The sequence below is a fragment of the Fundulus heteroclitus genome, unplaced genomic scaffold (assembly GCF_011125445.2).
Source record: "Fundulus heteroclitus isolate FHET01 unplaced genomic scaffold, MU-UCD_Fhet_4.1 scaffold_54, whole genome shotgun sequence".
Taxonomy (NCBI): Eukaryota; Metazoa; Chordata; class Actinopteri; order Cyprinodontiformes; family Fundulidae; genus Fundulus; species Fundulus heteroclitus.
Window position 1 is genome coordinate 2,432,412 of NW_023396967.1, and position 18,919 is coordinate 2,451,330.

General features: G+C 40.7%; 1 protein-coding gene across 7 annotated transcripts in view; it reads left to right on the forward strand.

Annotated features, from left to right (window-relative positions):
* Positions 1-251: 251 nt before the first annotated feature.
* Positions 252-18,919, forward strand: part of LOC105926067 (glutamate receptor-interacting protein 2) — a 54,466-nt gene continuing 35,798 nt past the window's right edge. For 3 of the 7 annotated variants that reach the window (XM_036132776.1, XM_036132778.1, XM_036132781.1), the window contains exons 1-7: positions 276-599; positions 6,685-6,759; positions 10,092-10,230; positions 13,745-13,890; positions 15,822-15,905; positions 16,037-16,112; positions 17,514-17,659. In XM_036132776.1, the coding sequence (XP_035988669.1) occupies positions 422-599; positions 6,685-6,759; positions 10,092-10,230; positions 13,745-13,890; positions 15,822-15,905; positions 16,037-16,112; positions 17,514-17,659 (844 nt within the window). In that variant the 5' untranslated portion in view covers positions 276-421. Of the gene's footprint in view, positions 600-2,059; positions 2,565-6,684; positions 6,760-10,091; positions 10,231-13,744; positions 13,891-15,821; positions 15,906-16,036; positions 16,113-17,513; positions 17,660-18,919 lie in introns of those variants that run through there. The other 4 variants (XM_036132782.1, XM_036132777.1, XM_036132779.1 and 1 more) reach the window with 4 other exon arrangements.

Below are 18,919 nucleotides of genomic sequence, written 5' to 3' on the forward strand. Positions count from 1 at the left end.
CTTGCTCAGGCGTCGCTTTGTTTTAAAAGGTAGAATGGTGACTCCCTGTAGAGAAGGTTTCCATTGCATCCTGGCAGCCAAGCTGTGCCCCACAGCCGTGAACTCGCTGCCATCTGCTCCTGCAAAGCTGATATTGCCAGAGATGTAAAAACACAACATTTTTTCTGCCGGTCCGCTTAGGTCAGTAAGTAACAGACCAAGGAAGGCTTGGAGGTAGAAAAAAAACCTGAATTGGATCTGAACATTGCCCCGTTTGAGAACCTGCACCTGTTTGTGGAAGACTCATCTGACGGGACTGGATGTTCTCCAGAAAAGGGAGGAGAACAGGAGAGCAGCAGGACAGGCGCAGGCTGCAAAGCAAGGAGTAGGACAGAATCCTGTGTTTTTTGTTGTTGTTGTTTTTGTTTTGACGGGTCAGAAAATGAATATGTCAGCAAGGGCAGTGTTTGGAAAAGGGCACCTCACCCCCAAACAGCTTTCATTCGCCTTCCCTCAGACAGATTCCCTGAGGAAAGGCGGTCGGTGTGCAGGAGGAAAGAGGAGGATGTTTTCTTTTTCGCTCAGATGTCGACTGGGCATCATCAGAGGGCGAACCAAAGGTAAAATAAATGGGAACGCTTTATTACCTGTAGAAAATTTGCTTTGACAAAATTGTGGATTTTTTTATATATATTTTTAAATACATCTAGGCCATGTGTTAAATTAATTTCATTTATTTAAAACTTTAGAAGTTAATAGTTTATTTGAGTTGTTTTTGAATTTCAGGTAAAAAAAAAAAATATCACCCTCCAGTTTTCTTCTGCAGCTGGAGTAGACCACCATAAGATGGCAGTGTAGTTGGTTTGATTAAGAGAAATGACAACTAGTACTCCAATTTAAATTAAATATACTGTGTAATTTGAGATAAATTATACTAAAGCATTTCGTACCTCCCTTATTTTAACGTTAGCTTAAATCACTTCTACAAGTAAATCACTGCTGGTTTTTGTTCCCAGAGGGTTTTTCTTTTCTTCAGTCTAACACTGTTTTATCTCCCAGTTCTCTTTCTCCTGCAGGAAATTAATTAGTCTTGCTCGAAAAGCCTACAATCACACCCACTGTAAATGGGGTATTAAGGACAACAGCCTCAAAGGAAATTAGATGCCACGTTTACTGTGTCCACTGGAACGTCTGCAAATTATGCTGCAAGTTCTCCCTCACTTCCAAAATCTGTTGAAAAAAATAGTCCAAGTGAGATGGCTTTTTTTTTTTTTTTTTATTCGGTGCATTATCTGAATATTGCTGGTGTTGTGCCTTGTTCTAGAGTCTTGGAAAGGAGAACGCTGTTTGCATTGAACCCAAAAATGAGGCAGAGGAGGTTTAGCGGGGTTGCCTGTGGGGGTCAGGAAGTGGCAGGCGCTGGGACATGAGTGCATGACAAATGAGTGCCTTTGCAACGATGTGTTTGGGTTTGTGGAGTCTCACTGGGTCATGAATTACTAATGGGTCATTTAAAGCTCCTCTCAGTGAAAATACATTTGATTTTTCACAAATTTGCACAGATTAAAGTGTCGCATTCCATAGTTAGATATGACTTGTTTTCTCACCACTGCGGTAGGAGTCGTTCACCTTTGTGACAGCTGCTCTGTACTTTAAATCAGTCCCAACTGCAAGGCTTGCGGGCAGCTGCTCGGCCCAGGAATTTTGCATATGCATTTTCCATTATGCGTGCGTGTGTGTGTGTGTGTGAGACACGCCAGGACCATGAAGATACATGCTCTGTAACGCGGGGGGCAGAATCTATGTGAGAAAAACGTGACACGGAGTCTGGCAGTGAATGCGCAGGTGGTGTTAATTGTGCCGACAGTTCGCTGTTGTGCGCTGTGCGCTGTTGTGTCGTGCCTAATCTCAGTGTGTGAACTGTGCATGTGTGAGAGGGTGGAATTCAGGGCTTGGTGGGATAAAGTGTGAGTTTGTGTGTGTGTGTGTGTGTGTGTGTGTGTGTGTATAAAGGGAGTGGGAGAGTGACTATCGTATGTGACTGCCTCGCTGAGCCCCTCTGGCAGAGAGGAGGAGAGGATGAGCAACCAGAGAGAGAGAGAGAGAGAGAAAGAAGGGTTGTGCGTGAGCTCACATGTGAGTGTGTGAGTAGGGCATGAGAAAATCTCTGCAAAATCCACAAACCATTTGTAAGGATAGCTGGGAAAAAGAGGGCCACAGCGAGACGCCAAGAACAGGGCACGAGTCACTCCTCTCCACGCTATGGATTTTCATGAAGGTCTCGGCTGATAGAGGTTTCCGCCTGTGAGGACTGCAAGTGATTTATCCTGCAAGTTTAAGAAGAAGAAGAAGAAGATCGGGAGACCATTTGAGGGACGACATTGGTCTTTCTTATGAACAGCAACGTGGCTGAAGAAAATGTTGGCAGTGACAAAGCAGAGATGCGTTTCTTGTGCCATGTGAGCGCCTGTGACCTGGTCTCTCAGGTGGAACCCCAACTCTCTGCACACTAAGCTGAAGATCAGCTTCTAGAGGAGCTGCAGCCATGCTGTGTGGTCTGAGGAGAGACACCAAGAACAGCATTGGTAAGAGCACTCCACTTTGAGCCTTAAGAGTGAGCAGGAGGTCGCCGATCGCGCTTTATCTCGTAAACGAGTGTTGCTCTGCCTCCGTCCGCCCTGGATGAAATCTGTGTAATCGCTACGCTGCATGCTTAATGGCTTTGATAGACTGGAAAAGATTTAAATGCGAGTGGACTGGACCACCAGCTCGGCATTGCATCTTACCATGTGTAATTAGGGCAGGAATAGCAGCATACACCAGATATGGGGCCGCCCATTTTAAAAATAAAGTTTTACATCTGAAAATAAGCTTAGGCTTTCAGTGTCATCTCTGGCCCCGTATTTAACCCACATTCTGGTCGGATATGAAACGGATGTCACTCAGCGCCCTGATTCTAAAGAGGACTTAATTAGCTCTATTTATTTATAAAGGGGGGGGGATCATGCTTCTGCTCAGCCTCTAATTATATAACCATAACTCACATCTTCTACAGATTGGCCGACAGATAGATTAGTCTGCCATGCATTGTTGTTGGGGGGTCGCATGTAATCAGCTTGCTCACGGCCCCGGCTCTTCGGGTGAGTGATGGTTATTTTAAGCTGGAGGAGGACTGCTGGCGGACAGCTTGATGATACAGTAACGTTCAGTCACGTGCACTCCGTCGGGTCTGTGTAACCCAGAGCTAATGCTGCCTTTTGACAGAGGTGACAGCTGCTGGACTGTCAAGGCCCCCGGGAGCCTGCATGGTTACTCTGCTTCTGCCTTGCCCAAAGTGTCGGTGATGTGTCATTCACTCCGTGTCCGTGTGTGTTCAAATCGTCTCGACGCACCGAGCGAAGGATGCGAGGAAGCAAGTGAAATACCATCACGGATGTTTGTGCTCTCCACATCGCCGTGATACGTGGGTCCACTTGAGATATTTTTGTGGTTGAGGGCTGACTCATGCAGCTGCTGCTAACATTTTTCGTGTTTCATGCAGCTGCCCGAAGGTTTCAGATCACTGAAGGTATGACGAAGGATCCATACCTCTTGGCTGTCCGAAGGTTTCAGCTTCAGCTGGACAGACGTAGAGTCGCTGTACACAGAGATAAAGGGGCCTGATGTCCTCTGGCTCTACTTCTTTAGGATTCAGGCTTGGCTCATCAACGCAGAGAAGGACTAGAAACACTTATAGTTTAGTTGGAAGTGGCATCTAGTATTTTAACCTGATAAATGCCCAGATATAACATGCAACCTGTTCAGTTGTTTCTGACCTCTGGAGCAGGTGAGCAGTGCTTTGACCTTTTATGTCTCAGTGCTTGTGCATACACAAACTAGAGCTCTGCAAAAGTATTCACACCCCTTGACCGTTTGCACAGTTTATCATATCACAACCACAGACTTCAACGCATTTCATGAGAACTGTATGTGACAGAGCAGTACAACCTTAAGTGTGAGGAATGGCTTCCTGATTTTTTACAAGTAGAAATCTAAAAATGTTGAAAAGTTTTATGTTCAGACTTGATGGAGAGCATTAGGTTTCAAATCTCTCAGCATATTCCTAATGTGACTTAAGTCTGGACTTTGAGTTGGGTCGTTTTATGTTTTGAGCTAAATCACCCCATTATAAGGGAAGGGGATTGGTGGCCTAATGGTTAGAGCAGTTCGGTTGCGCTCTGCGCTCTGAGAAGGTTGCAAGTACCTGGTTTGATCCTCACAGCCTGCACTCTGGGTCCTTGAGCAAGACCCTTAACACCCGATTGCTCCCCAGGTGCCACATAGTGGCAGCCCACTGTTCCCCAACGGGATGGGTTAAGATGCAGAAGTGAATTTCTCCATTGTGAGATCAATAAAGTACAATTATTATTATCATTATTATTAATATAGCTTTAATTTATGTTAAAACTGGTCATGCTGCTTGAAGGTGCAGCTTTGTCAAAGTTTCAAGTCTTTTGCAGCCTGTAGCAGGCTTTCTTCCATTGTTGCCTAATATTTTCTTCACCCATTGTTACGTCAACTCTGAGCATCTTTCCTGTCTCTGCTGAATGAAAAAAATCCCTGTAGTGTTGTGCTGCCGCCGCAGTGCTTTTGTGGTAGTCATGATGGGTTTCGGGTTTATGTGCATTGCTGATTTTCTGCCACCTATGTCTATACCTGCTTTTCCATGCAAGGTTGTGGGTGGTAGGTGCCTCTCTCTAGCACTCTAGCTTATCTGGGCAAGAAGCAGGGTACACCCAGGATAGGTCACCAGTCCATCACAGGGCAGCATAGAGACACACAAGACAAACAACAATACACACACTCACACCTAATTTACCTAACAGTCACATTGACTGTGGGAGGACCCAAGAGAACCCAGGGAGAACATGCAAACTCCATGAAGAAAGACCCCGAGGTGGGATTCAAACCCAGGACCTTCTCGCAGCAAGACAATAGTGTTGTAAACTACCAACTGTAGGCCAAATGTTCAATTTTTGTCTCCTCTGACCAGAGCATCTGTTTGCTATGTCCTCCTCTTGACTTATGGGAAACTCTGAAAATCACTTTTTATGTAACGTTTATTGCCACCCATTCATTAAGGCCATATGAGTGGAACTTCCAACCTATAGCTAATAGATTCCCGGGGGGAATATTTTCCTGGGGGAATCCCTGCAGCTCCTACAAAGTTACAATCAGCCTTCAATTTCCTTTTCTAGAGTCAAACTCTATCTTTTTAGGTGGATGGCCATGTCTTGGTAGGTTTGCCATTATGACAAACTCTTTCCATTATCAGATGATGGACTGATCAGAGCTCTGTGAAGTGTTCCATGATTGGGAAAATAATTTAAAAACATTATCCTGCTTTAACTTTTTCTACAACTTTACACCTACAGCTGTCTGCTGTGTTCCTTGGTCTTAATAAGGCTGAACCCTTTGAATATGTCATAAAGCAACCATATTATAGCAAAATGAAATCAGACACACTGGGATTCCTCAATTAGGGGACTTCTAAAGGTAGATGCTACCTCCTGGTTTCATTTAGGGTTGTCAAAGGGGTCATGAAACCAGTGCACACCACATTTTTTCAGATTTATAATTGTATTTTTTTTTTGAAAACCATGGATCATTCCCATTTACTTGACAATTATGTATGGCTTTGTGTTGATCTTTCACAAAGAATCCCATTGAGATATATAATATTACCTGTGTGTGGTTGTAATGTCCAAAATTGTTCAAAAAGTAAAAAAAAAAACATTCAAGGTCTGCGAGTCACTGTATTATGATGTTGATTTGTAATTGTAGTTGTAGCCGTCTTGGCAGGGTTTACCTAGCTTATATTATGGAGGTTTTTGTACTTCTTGCTAGTACAGTAAAAAAATGAGTGACTGTAAACAAAGCAACTATTTGTCAAAAATTGAAATATAGTTGCATTGTTGCATATTTTACATATTGTAAATGCCTAATTTTATTGATTCATTTTATCTTTTAGTTCAAAAGCAGTAGTGAGTCTTCTTAGAAGGGTGAAAACCTCTTTTTGCAAAAATGAACTAAAGGTTGTTTTTTTTAGCTTTGTCACAAAAGTATAACTCGTTCTTACATTCGTTTGTTCCCCCGTTAAAAAGAGAACATGTCCAAGCTTTTCTTCAGGCTTCCAGATTGATGTTTAATTCACACGAAAAGATAATCCATAGTGGACAGGATTACAAAAATGCCAAGTCAGTTTCCTCATCGGGGTGACTGCAGATATGGCTTCATTGCTGCGTTCAGGCTCAGATGGCTGGGCACTGACTCTGCTAATCTGTGAACGGTGTCAGAAATGGTTCCCACCATGAGTGAGGAGTGAAAAAAAATCTGTTTCTCTGCTGAACAGATTGAACATTTTGCTGCTTTCCATAGCAGCTGCTGTAAATGACATGCAAATGATCATTTTCTCCCCATTGAAAATCAGTCCATTAACTCCATGCTGTTTCCATGCCCAAGTGGTTGCGTACTTAGGATTTCCTGCAAATGTATTCTCATGTTGATTGAATAGCTTTAAAGCCCCCCCTCATTCAGCGCTGCGTTCCTTTAACTTGGGTTAAAGTTCAGAGCATGGAGGTGTGGGCCACTGTTAGAAATAGGCAGTATTTATCCTTCTCCCACAGTCTTTATATAACCTCCTTCACATCTCTGTTGTCTCCTCAGATGAAGGACCATACTCAAAGGGCAGCAAAGAGACAACTGACCAATCACATTCCTCCCGGGGGCGAATCCTTTCAGGTACATTACAGTCAAACCTAACTTTGTTTTGTTTCATACGCTGCCTGAGTCATAATCCTTTTGGGTCCCCAAGAAGAGAAATTGCATGCCGTCTTTGTGGAATTTTGAATTATGTGCATCCAGTGATTTGCTTTATCTTCTGATGTTATAAATGCTTAGGTAAGTTGAAAAAAATGCACTTGTGGCATACCTGTCATTGGTATTAAACTGCTGTGGGCAGGATGGTCAAGGAGGATTTACTAGCACAGCACAAAGTGGACCAGAAGACAGAATGAGTTCTCTCATGACACAACAAAACCACGCAGGCATCAGTCAAATTATATTTCTTTTGCCATTAATTTAATAATAAAACTGTGCTTCAAAACTCACTTTAAATCACTGTTAAAGTAGGTAAACCCTGTTTATTAAGTACATTTTCGACAACAAACAAATCTTGTTTTTGACAGGTCTCAAGTAAACACAAGCTAAGTTGAACTCCAACACGTGACAATGCAGAAAAAATAAGCCAAAAATGTTAAAGCAGAATATGAAATCCAAATATGCTTGAGATTCAAAAGCTTTCAGTAAAACCTCCTATGCAATAACAAAGTATTAGTCTCTTATTTATGGGCTAATATAGCAAACTTCTTTATGGTCAGGCATTTTTTGCCTGGTTCTCACCTACACAAAGGATATTGTCTATTAAATCAAGTGCTTTATCCACATGCCACAGCAAATTAAACTGTAGTAGAAAAGCAGCTTTCTCTCAACAGCAGTATTTTCGTTCCCATCGTGGTGACGTGTACTTTACCATTTCACAAATTAAATGAAACTTGTAGAGTCTTGTATAGTACCTTGCAAAAATATTCATACACTTTCAACTTTTTCAGATTTTTCTCACTTTGTAACGATAATCTATTTAGTAGTAGTTTGTTGGGATTTTAAGCAATAGAACATAGTAATGCATAGCTATAAGGTTTAAGGAAAATTATACAAGGTTTTTATAAATACAAATATGAAAAGTGTGGCATGCTTCACTCCTATTTCCTAAATAAAATCGATCAACCAACTGCTTGCTCAAGTAACCTGGACAGTAAATGGTCCACCTAAATAAGGCCTCAAAGGGTGTTAGGGGACACTAGTGAACAATGATGAGGACAAGTCTGGACTTGAAATAGAGTAGTGGAGTATTTTGCAGAAGAGTTAAAATATAAAAGTGTTTCCAAAAGATTTTTCCAAACCTTTACTAACTCACAGAGGGCTTTGTAACTTCAGCCCCCCAGGGCCAGTGTCCTAAGGCTAAGTTCACACTGCAGGTCTTGATGTTCAATTCTGATTTTTTTGGCTGGAATCAGATATTTTTGACGTGGCCATTCATACTACATGTGATTGCCATCATACTGCTGTCTGAACGGTTCAAGGCCGCAAAGCGACCCACATGCAGATAACAGAAGGAGACGTCACAAAGCAACTCACTATTTATGTAAGTAATGGTGAATGCAATGGTTTCTGGAAGCGTTCAATAAAATTTAGTAAAAAAAAAAAAAAAAAAACGTAAAAATAAAAAACGTGGATGCTCCTGGCATCTCTCCTTGCTATTATTAGAAAGCTGTTGCACAATGGGTGTTGACAATATTAAGACCACATCATAGCAAGACGAAGTAAGGTGAAAAGAAAGCAGCACAGTTGGCAATGGTATTTTATGGAGCGGCAACTGCTACTACTGTGTGTGGATGTGACCATTCAGACTGTGGATGCTTTGAAAAAACTCTGATACGTATCATATGTGGCACAAATCAGATTTTTTTATGGGGTGAAAAGATCGGAATTGGGCCGTTCACACTGGGATGAAAAAGACGGACATAGGTCGCATTTGGGCAAAAAGCAATTGTTGCAACAGGGGCACTACGTTCACACTGCAGGTAATGTGACCCAAATCTGATCTTTTTGCCCATATCCAACCCATATCCTTCTTTTTCATCCCAGTGTGAACGGCCCAATTCCGATCTTTTCACCCCCCCCACCCCCAAAAAAAAAAAAAATCTAATTTGCGCCGCATATGATACATATCTCATTACAAATCCACACACAGCAGTAGCAATTAGCGCTCCACGAAAGACCATTGTTAATAGCTGTGCTGCTTCTTCCTACCTTACTTCATCTTGCTATTATGCTGTCTTAATGTTGTCTGCTCCCATTGCTCAACACGTTTCTAGTAATAACAAGGAGAGATTCCGGCCAGTATCCACGTTTTTATCTTCTTTTCAAGCTTTTTTTTTAACAAAACTTTATTGAACTCTTCTAGAAACAATTACATTCACCATCACTTCCACAATGTGCTGCTCTGTGACGTCTCCTTCTGGTATCTGCGAGCCGCTTTGCGGTCTTGAACCGTTCAGAGAGGAGTCTGATAGCGACCGCATTCAATAGTAATATGAACGGACGCCTCAAAAAATTTTAATTTCAGCAAAATATTGGAATGGAGCATCAATACCTACAGTGTGAATGTAGCCTTAGTGATACAATTGTTTAAGTCAGGTGTATCCAAGCAGGGAAACAGACATGCAGGACACCAACCCTCGAGGATTGGACTTGCCCACCAGTGGCTCAATCTATCATCTGAAAATGAATACTTCTGTAAGGCCCTGTGAATCGTTGAGTTTCTTTCCCACTTCTTTGAGTTTCACTCCTTGGGAAGAGCATCCTGGGGTGTCCACTCTAGAATCTTATTGTGAATACTTGCTACTCGAAATCATTTGAAAATGGCTCTGTAAGGCTTCCCAGTTAAATGGGCTGCAGCGATTACTTCTCTAAGGTCATTGCTGCTGTCATCCCTTTTTGGTGTTGTGTTAAAATACCACTAATGCCCCTGAGCGACAAACTGTGAAAACCTTTGCATTTACATTTTTGCCCAAACCCAGTTTGTCAAATCAGTCCAGAGTATAGGAGAAGCAGTTCTTCGCTTTGCTTCGCTGTTCTTTATTTGTATAGAATCAGTAAGGCCATTTTTAGTTTTAATAGACAATGTGTTTTTCTTAAAGAAATACGGATATACTATAACATGTCATCTTAGCGTTCACCTACTTTTGCATTTATCATTTTTTTCCCCCATTTCAAATTTCAAACTAAGCCCCTTAGTTTCCTTCACATTCCAACACAAAGATTCGCTTTGAGATGTGAAGGAACAAAGAAAAGAGAAAGTAGCTGGAAACTGTTGCCAGTGGTTGTATCTTGGAGAATATTTTCTGAAAGATTCAGGGAGGAAAAAAAAAGTCTTTCTGTGCCTTGCAGACAGAGCAGCTCTGTCAAGCAGAGGCTAATTCTTTCTGTGGGTCTGTGCCTGCGTCTGTCAGCAGAGGAGTATCGAGGAGTGACCACGGTGGAGCTGATGAAAAGGGAAGGCAGCAGCCTTGGCCTCACCATCTCCGGAGGCTCTGATAAAGATGGCAAGCCCAGAGTGTCAAACCTACGGCCAGGTGGGCTGGCTGCCAGGTGAGATCTGTGCTCTGTGATGTGCTTTGAGCTTGGCAATCCTAGCAAACCAGTCAGACATGCCTTTCTGCACGCACAGATTTCAGAGGCTAACGGTTGTCTCTAAAGTGATGCTGTTCTGAGTTTTTTTTATTAGCATTCTTCCTATGTGTAATATTTCCTTACCTAAGACAGAGCTGCTATAGCAAAGAACTGCTTGGAGTGATTGTTTGCTAATTATTCAAATACCATGCATTCAGGCTCTATAGACCTGTGATGTGTTTGGTGACATTTGTTGTTTAATGCTGTATGAAAGGTTTTACAAGGTAAAGAGGTGGTGAGATGAACAAAATAAAGTACAAGTTGTTTCGATGCAAAAACATACAATGTTTGGAAACTTTCTCAATGAAACCTTGCTCTTCAAATGCTGATAAAAGTCATATCATTATTGCAGCATCTGCTGATACTAACACATAATTTCCTAATGTTGGGTCAAAGGGGCCTGGCAAGGATTGTGGCCAACAGTCCAGGTAGATGTCTAAAAACTGAAGTAAAAAAGAAATCTAGAAGAGGGCAGCGAAAAGCAGGGACATCCAGGAAACAGAAAGATGTTAAAACAAGCTATAGGAACACTGGCCATCAACTCTCCCCATAAGTTTTCAATAGTCTGGGACTGGCTGACTCTGGAGGAATCTGCACATAAAGGCAGAGGACCAGGTGAACTGAATGGGACTGATTAGGCAGCAGCAGATGGGAGCAGGTGCAGCCAATAATCATAATTACTGTGTGCAGAGGCAAATACACAGACATCAAGGCCAGAATCATAACACAACAGTGCCATTCAAATAAACTGTAGCTATACTCTGTTTTCTAGCTTAAAGCTAGAGACGCAATTTTTCCAGATGTTTCCCCAAGTCCCTTTTTGAATAATTGCGCATGCACAAGCCGTCTTACCTTGCTTTTCTACTCTTCAGGGGATTTGCATTAAAAAAAAATCTCCCAAGTCCACTCTGGTCTTTTTACTTTCTATTGAGGCCTTCCTCTTCTTCTCATAAACATGAACGCCGTTTGCTTCTTGTGACTTTCAGCCATGTTCAAAGTGTTGTGCAATCAAGCCATGAGGAAAAATCCGACCGGGTTGTAAGCAAAGCAATTTGAGACTTTTACAGGCACCAATGAACTGCCCCCTTTAGCAGGGTATGAAGCCAAGCTACACCAGACTTAACTTCCTCTTTTGCCTGTGGACCCTCGAGGAGAGAGGAGTCCAGGATGGGGAGACCAGCCACCCAATTGGACCGCATGGGGCTCAAAGAATCACAAGCATCTGCAGGGTGGGCCAGGCTGAGTAAAGTCTGCTTTCTGTGAAACTAACATCATGATCAAATCAGTGGTGGTCTGTCTAAGCTGTGCAGGAGAAAGCTGACCTCAGAACCTATAGCCACTATCCTGCAGGAGCGCAGAGAGCCCATGTTGTGACCCCCCTTCACAGGCCTGAGACCCGTATGAAGACCCCGGGGCTGCCTCCATGCCCTTCAGACTGAACGGCAGAGATTGGTTATACTTTTTACAGGCCTGCAGCTCCCACAAAGAACAACTTTTTTAACCTCATGTTTGTGAATCCATAATGTATTAACTACTTTTAGGATGGAAGTGCGATTTTACCCAGTGTAACAAAAAGTGTTTCTGAACAGGATTACCAACTATGGCTTTAACAAATCCACATGACAACAATTTGAATACATAATCTTTTGGTGGCATTGGCATCAAGAGGAAACACATTATAAATTATAGGGAACCTGATGTGGAGACAATTATAAGCTTCTGAAAACAGCTATTGTTTTCTACCTGTAATGAGTTCTCCTTGGTCCGTTCACAGTGGAAACACTGCCCAAAATTCAGCAAGTAAACAGATTTAATACTGTTTAAATATACGTTCACTATGTGAATGGAAAACACTGAAGCTAGCATCTGATTCAACCTTCTAATTTAGTATATGACTAATGGTTTTTGGCATGTTTGTTTGACAGAGGTGGACGGTTGACGTTCAGAGGCTGTACAGTCAACTTTAGGGCGGTGTCAGAAATCCTAATACAAGAATCCTTCAGACTTCTTTAAAAACATTCCAGCAACATGAAATCAATACATGTTTTATACCAACACTGTTTCCTATAGTTCTTTTGAGGGTGAGCCCTTTTCCCATTGCACGTCACTGATGTGAAAAAATTAACACCCTCAGTTCAGGAAGAATGACACCATCCTTTGAAAATGTCCTGGCCAAATATGCCATTCCTTGTCACGTCTAAGGGACACTATGCTAATTCTTCCAAGCAGCTTGTCTTCACATAGCTGAGTTCATGCCTGTGTGGAAGTACCCGCTAATTTAATGGGTCTGCGGGGGCAGACAGCAGAACGGCTGGCAATATGTGACGGGAGTGGACCATCGTTACGTTCAAGCCTGCTGAACTTTAGAGGCTTCTCCATCCGCTGTCACGGCTGATTGACGGTGGCCCAAAGGATGAGAAGGGCAAGAAGGGCAGAACATCTATTTGATTAATTAGCTCTCCAGTGAGTGGCGCGTTGACTCAGAATGTCAGACGTGAGACACCATACAGTCATCTTTGTCAGCGTCAAGGAGCGAGAGACTTGTCAGCCATCTCGCTTCAAAATCTTTTCCTGCTTTATACGCAGGTGTCCTCTTGTGTTTACCAGCAGAGATTTTAAAAGGCACATAATTAAGCTCAAACTACAGCTCTGCTCATAAGTTAACATACACTCATCATGGGCAGGAATGCCATATTAAATTTTCTCACTTTTATTGAATCGTTCTAGTGATTGTTTTTCCTGCAAGATGATCCCAAAAACCCCTTATATGAATTTTAAGTGCAAGAATTGGGTGCACATGTTTGAATTTATTGTTCATATCCTGCAGTTAAGACACAGCAAAAGCTGAATCAAACATACAGGCTCAAATATTTACATACACTCATGCCTTTGAATAAAGTTTTATAGAAATTTGCAAAGAAACCACACAGTTTTTACAAACATCTATGCATTTCGGATAAAACTCAGGCTAAATATTTGTCCGTTCCTATTCTTAGAAATGGTAGCATTGATTCATAGTGGTTACTCTGTTTACAGGGTTAAGATTGGGGCATTCCAGGAGGTTAAAGTTGGTCTAATTTGTCCATTCCAAAACACATTTTGTTGTGTATTTAGGATCATGGTCACATTGGAATACAAATATATCTACAAGTTTTAACCATCCAGTTGTTCATTTGAGGTGAAACGGGAAGTAGTCCCATTTTTATCATTCCACCTACTGTATATACACAATTCTCAGAGAAACAGAGACAATTTATGATGCAAGATTCTTGTAGTGTCATGGTAAACATTTGCTAGCTGGTATTTTATTGAAAGCAATTCAAATGTATAACTTTGTTAATGAACAGGTGCAGATGCGGAGATTTATAGAGCCTCTATGATTTGACCTGTAGCTTTTTGCCTGTAGCTTTGTGTCTCCTGTGACTTTGAACAGGAGTGACCAGCTGAATGTGGGCGACTACATCAAGTCAGTGAATGGGATCAACCTGTCAAAGCTCCGGCATGACGAGATCATTAGCCTGCTGAAGAACATCGGGGAACGAGTTGTCCTGGAGGTTGAGTACGAGCTGCCTTCGTTTGGTGAGAACGAAATAAATAAGTAGATCTCATAATTTCAAAAGCCAAACTGATAAAACAAACTCTGTCTCACAAGATTACAAGAGAAGTCTGATGAAAATAATCTGCTCTAATTAACAACACTTAAACCAGTGTCCTTTTTTTTGAAAAATCAAATTAAAATAGGCCTGACTGCACCCTGAAAGCAGGATTTATAAAAGGTGTGCAAAATAATAATAATTTTACAGAAAGTAAGAGTAAAGGCTACCATGATGGTTTGTTATTTTCATGTGAAATGGGTTCCCGGTATTACTCTCCAGAAAAAGATAAATTAATTTGAAAGTTTAAAGTTGTGCAAATCCTCTTTTTCCTAAACCCAGTATCATCATACTGTGATGTACAGTATTTCCCTTGCATTTCTATTGTGAAAGGAGACACGTGGCTTTAAGCATTTCTATGAGGAGCCCTTTAAGCCATGATTTATTCTGTAAACCCTCACATACATATGTGGCTCTTTCACAAACATTTTCCTTCTAAAACATTCTTATATTTTCATCTGAAATATACACCTTTGCCCTTGTGTGTATTTTATACTACAGTATGTAGTTTGATCTAGCTGAGCCAGACTGCGACAGACTTTTTTTCATATGATGAAAAAGTCTGTGGTGTTTAAGTTGGATAACCTCTGTGCTCTTAAATGTGTCACCATAATTCTTATCTTGATAAACACCCTCTGAAATTTCCAAAATGCATGCAGTAAAAATCCAAGAAGTCATGGCAGAAGGACGTCAGTGCAGAAAAAACTCAGAAGCAAAAGCATAATGAAAACAGTCAGACCACAGACCGGACTTTAATCCAATAAGAGACTTTATTTAGCCATATGCAGGTAAGGAAAAACTAATGACTTCACCCTGTGAAAACTGGGTTTTCAAACTATTTACACATATATTTTTTTTGAAACAAAGGTTAATTTGAAGAGTTAAAACAGGCCCCTCTCTTCTTATTAACTAGCTATATCATAGCTAGTTAATAAGAGAATTTGTTAGCACTTTTAAATATTACTTACTCATTCAGTGTTAATGTTGCAACTTACAGATGTAATATACAGTGTATTGCTATGGACAAGAGCAACGATTCAATGATGTCAAATATTAAATAACCTAATTTTTCAGAATGCAAATGCTCTGTCTGCCCTGATGAGGATTAACTTGTTATGGGAATGCCGAATACTTGAAGTAGTTGAGATGATAGAAGAGTTGGATTTATTTCCCAATTAATCCAGCTAATAATTATCTGACAACTTGCAGGGGAATCAAAAACTGAATGAAGTTTGGGCATTAAAAGTGTTGCATAGCGAGCCATCTGAGGCCCTCGAAAGGATTGTTTGCGGTCTCCGTCCCCAATTGAAGAATGTCCTAAATTTGCCACGCCAAGTCATGCAGCTGATGCAAATGGACACTTTAAAATTTTTAGGACAAGATGTTCAGTTACAAATTAAAATCTTCCTTAAATGAAAAATGCATATCACAAAATAATAATTTTATTAATCACATTTTCTTTGCTTTGATTTTACTGTCATAGAAAGCAGGAGCATCCATCAACCCTGAAAACACTGAAAAGCTGACTTGGCTAAATATGACAAGCTTTGTAGAAAGCAAGAATGACCCGAACCCTGTTCTTGTTACTGAGTATAGATGAAATAAAGAGATTTCAGACCAATGAATTATAAACAACACATGCTTTACAGAAATGATCGGACCAATAATGTTTTGGGCTTTTAGACAAGACATCATACATACCAAGATGAGAAACGGTGCAACAGAAGCTTTCACTGCTTTACCATCATCCTGCTGGCGTCAAAATCAAAGAGAATACACAGCTCCTCAAATAACATTAAAAGTTTTTTTTTAGCAGGATATGCAACTCTTGAATAATGCTCTTTTCTCTCCTTGTAGTCCAGAATCCCTCAGGAGTAATAACTAAAACCATAGAGGTGTGTTTACACAAAGAGGGAAACAGTTTTGGCTTTGTCATGAGAGGTAAGAGGGTAGGATACTGATGTTTGCTTTTCCTTATTTCCTTATGAACTTTATAAAGTAAAATACAATTTATAGCCTTAGCACAGATTTATTTTTTTATACTATACAATTATCTTTAAATTTCTTTAAAGGAGGCTTCCATGAAGACTGGCGACGGTCTCGTCCTCTTGTGGTTACCGGCGTCCGGCCCGGGGGTCCAGCTGACAGGTCAGGATGTGGTTAACTGAATTTAGTTTATTTAGCACAAATTTACAACACCTGTTACTTCAAGGCACTTTACAGATCGGTCAAAAACTTTTATATCTAAGGAAACCTAGTCTATTGCCATTCACTTATGGCATTCCAAAAAAAAGTAAAAAACAAAGTAACTGGACTTGTTTTCCGTAGTTGAAGACGTTTCGCTTCCTCTCCAGGAAGCTTTCTCAATTCAAAAAGTCTGGAGTAATGTGGAGTACCAAGCTTTATACTACTGCCCAAACAAAGGCCTTGTAATGGCTTAGATAACATGCAAATTCAACAGAAACAGGTCCACCCCTTAGTAATGGGTGGTCGTTAAAGACATTAAGCCAGCAGATTGAACCGAAACTGGTCCACTCCTCTGTAACGAGGAGTCGTTGGGGTTGTTATTGGTTTGTCTTAAAGGAACCATGTTTTGACCACCCGAATGAGGGTGAGAATTGAGTTGATGATTGGCCGGAATTAATCCTATAGCTGTATTGTAATTTTTTTTAAATTGAGAAAGCTTCCTGGAGAGGAAGCGAAACGTCTTCAACAACGGAAAACAAGTCCAGTTGCTTTGTTTTTTACTTTTTTTGGAATGACCATGACCTGTATGACTGAGAATCTTCACCGACTTAAGGGATTCATTCCTCCTGATTGAGCATATACTGACAGCCAACTGTCGCTCACATTGTGCTGTTGACTTTGCAGCAATCCCTCATATTGAGCATAAACATACCAACAGCCAAAAAGGAAGAAACCTCCAGGATGAATGTGCATAGTACTACAGCTTGTACCATACTGTGTATGTATATGGGTTGTGTCACCTGGTTTGGGTGATTATGTGGGAGGTTGCATGGATGAGTCTGTTCAAATCAAAGCACTTAAGCATGCACGTGTACATAGGGAGGCAAGCTAATGAATTTGTTTTAGTAATGTCCTTGTTTCCATTCATTAAATCACACATCAGTGTATTCACGTGGAATTAAGCATTCATTATTTATGCAACTATGTGTTTAAAAATCTGCCGTGCATTTATGTTGACGTAACCATGTTTTTCCTCAGACACTGCACAAAATCGTTGCTGCAACACACGTAGAGCATCTTTAACACAGAAAGGGCACCGTTCATCCTGAGGCTAATGCAGTCTTACACTTTTCTCCATGAAAAACCGAGAGCACCAAAACAGTGCAGCGAACATAACGCTGCATGAAAGCCTTTTTTGGTCATTTATCTTGTTTATCCTTCATCCCAGCTGGGAGGAGATGCCCACTGCTTAATCATTCACTGTGACTGCTATTTAAATGCTGCTGCGAGCGTCTTGCCCCGGCCAAGTAGGTTTTATTCTTCCTCGTTTGTGTTTGTGTTTTTTTTTTCTTGTCTCTCCAGAGAGGGCACACTGAAGGCTGGAGACCGAGTTTTAAGCATAGATGGGATGCCTTTGAACAGAGAGAGGCACGCTGATGCTTTGACCATGCTGATGCAGAGCGGCCAGGAAGCTCTGTTCCTGATCGAGTATGACGTTTCTGTCATGGGTGAGTGATCTCACACACACCACACACACACACACACACACACACACACACACACACACACACACACACACACACACACACACACACACACACACACACACACAGGGAGCATATGGAGGCATGGTAGGGCAACATTTCTCTGAGGGCATGTGGCCGTTTGGGTGCGCGGATGATTTTTTTGGTGCTGTAGACGGCACCAGAGGAGCAACATGAACCTGAGTGCACATTCGTCATAATGGCACAAATGAAACAGAAATCAGAAATGGTCATGAATTCTTGGTAATGATAAATTAATCAAACAGCAAGGTAAAAATACTGAATGCAGTGTATAAACCTCTGAACAGAGGTGATTCCCATTAAATGACTGAAAAGTATCAACATATTTTTGCATTGAAGATGCCCTATATTTATGTTGGAAATGCTTACATTGACATGTTACTTTCATCACATTTAAACTCTGAGGGTGTTTTGACTTTTTTTACTGTGCAAATACTTTATCACTCAAGTGATAAAATCTTGAGTGATAAAATATTTCTGTTCTTTATTTAAAAAATAAAAGCTGAGCTCGTCTCACCAGAATTTCATTCACGTCCACAAAAAATATTTTGGTCATATGTTATAAATTTGTCTGAATTTATTTATTTAGTTTTAATACTATTAGTAAATAAGTTTATATACCATATTTATAGTTATAGTCTGAAAAATATTGTATATACTGTGCAAAGCATTGATTTTATTTTTTAGCAAAATGTGATATTATGTAGATCATAAACTGAGGTTTAAATAATCTGTATTAGGTGAAGGATAATCCCTTTTTTTTTAAATTGTGAAATGTACACAAACTGAGTTGGTTCAGATGTTCACAATTTGTGGAAAATACAGATAAAATAACTCAAATAGGTAAAAAAAAAACATTTTAAAACTGTCTGATTTATTGTGATTTGGGTCTGGAAAAGTTTCAAATTATGCCATAAAAAGGAGGAACCTTTTTTCTGCAGAAACTGTGATTTTTGCAGTGCACTTGGTATGACACTATGCTGGAATCTTCTTCCTTAGCAAAGTTCCTGATGACTGGGATTCGTCTTGACATTTTTCATACAGGCAGTAGCTGGGTTGCCTGTAATCATCATCGTCCTGGCATCTCTTGCTCTTATTTAGTCCTTTTTTATAAGACTACCACCTCAGTCATTTTGTCCAGCAGCTCCAAAAGTGCTGAACCACATAGGAGCAGATTTTTTTTATTATTTGACCAAAGAATAA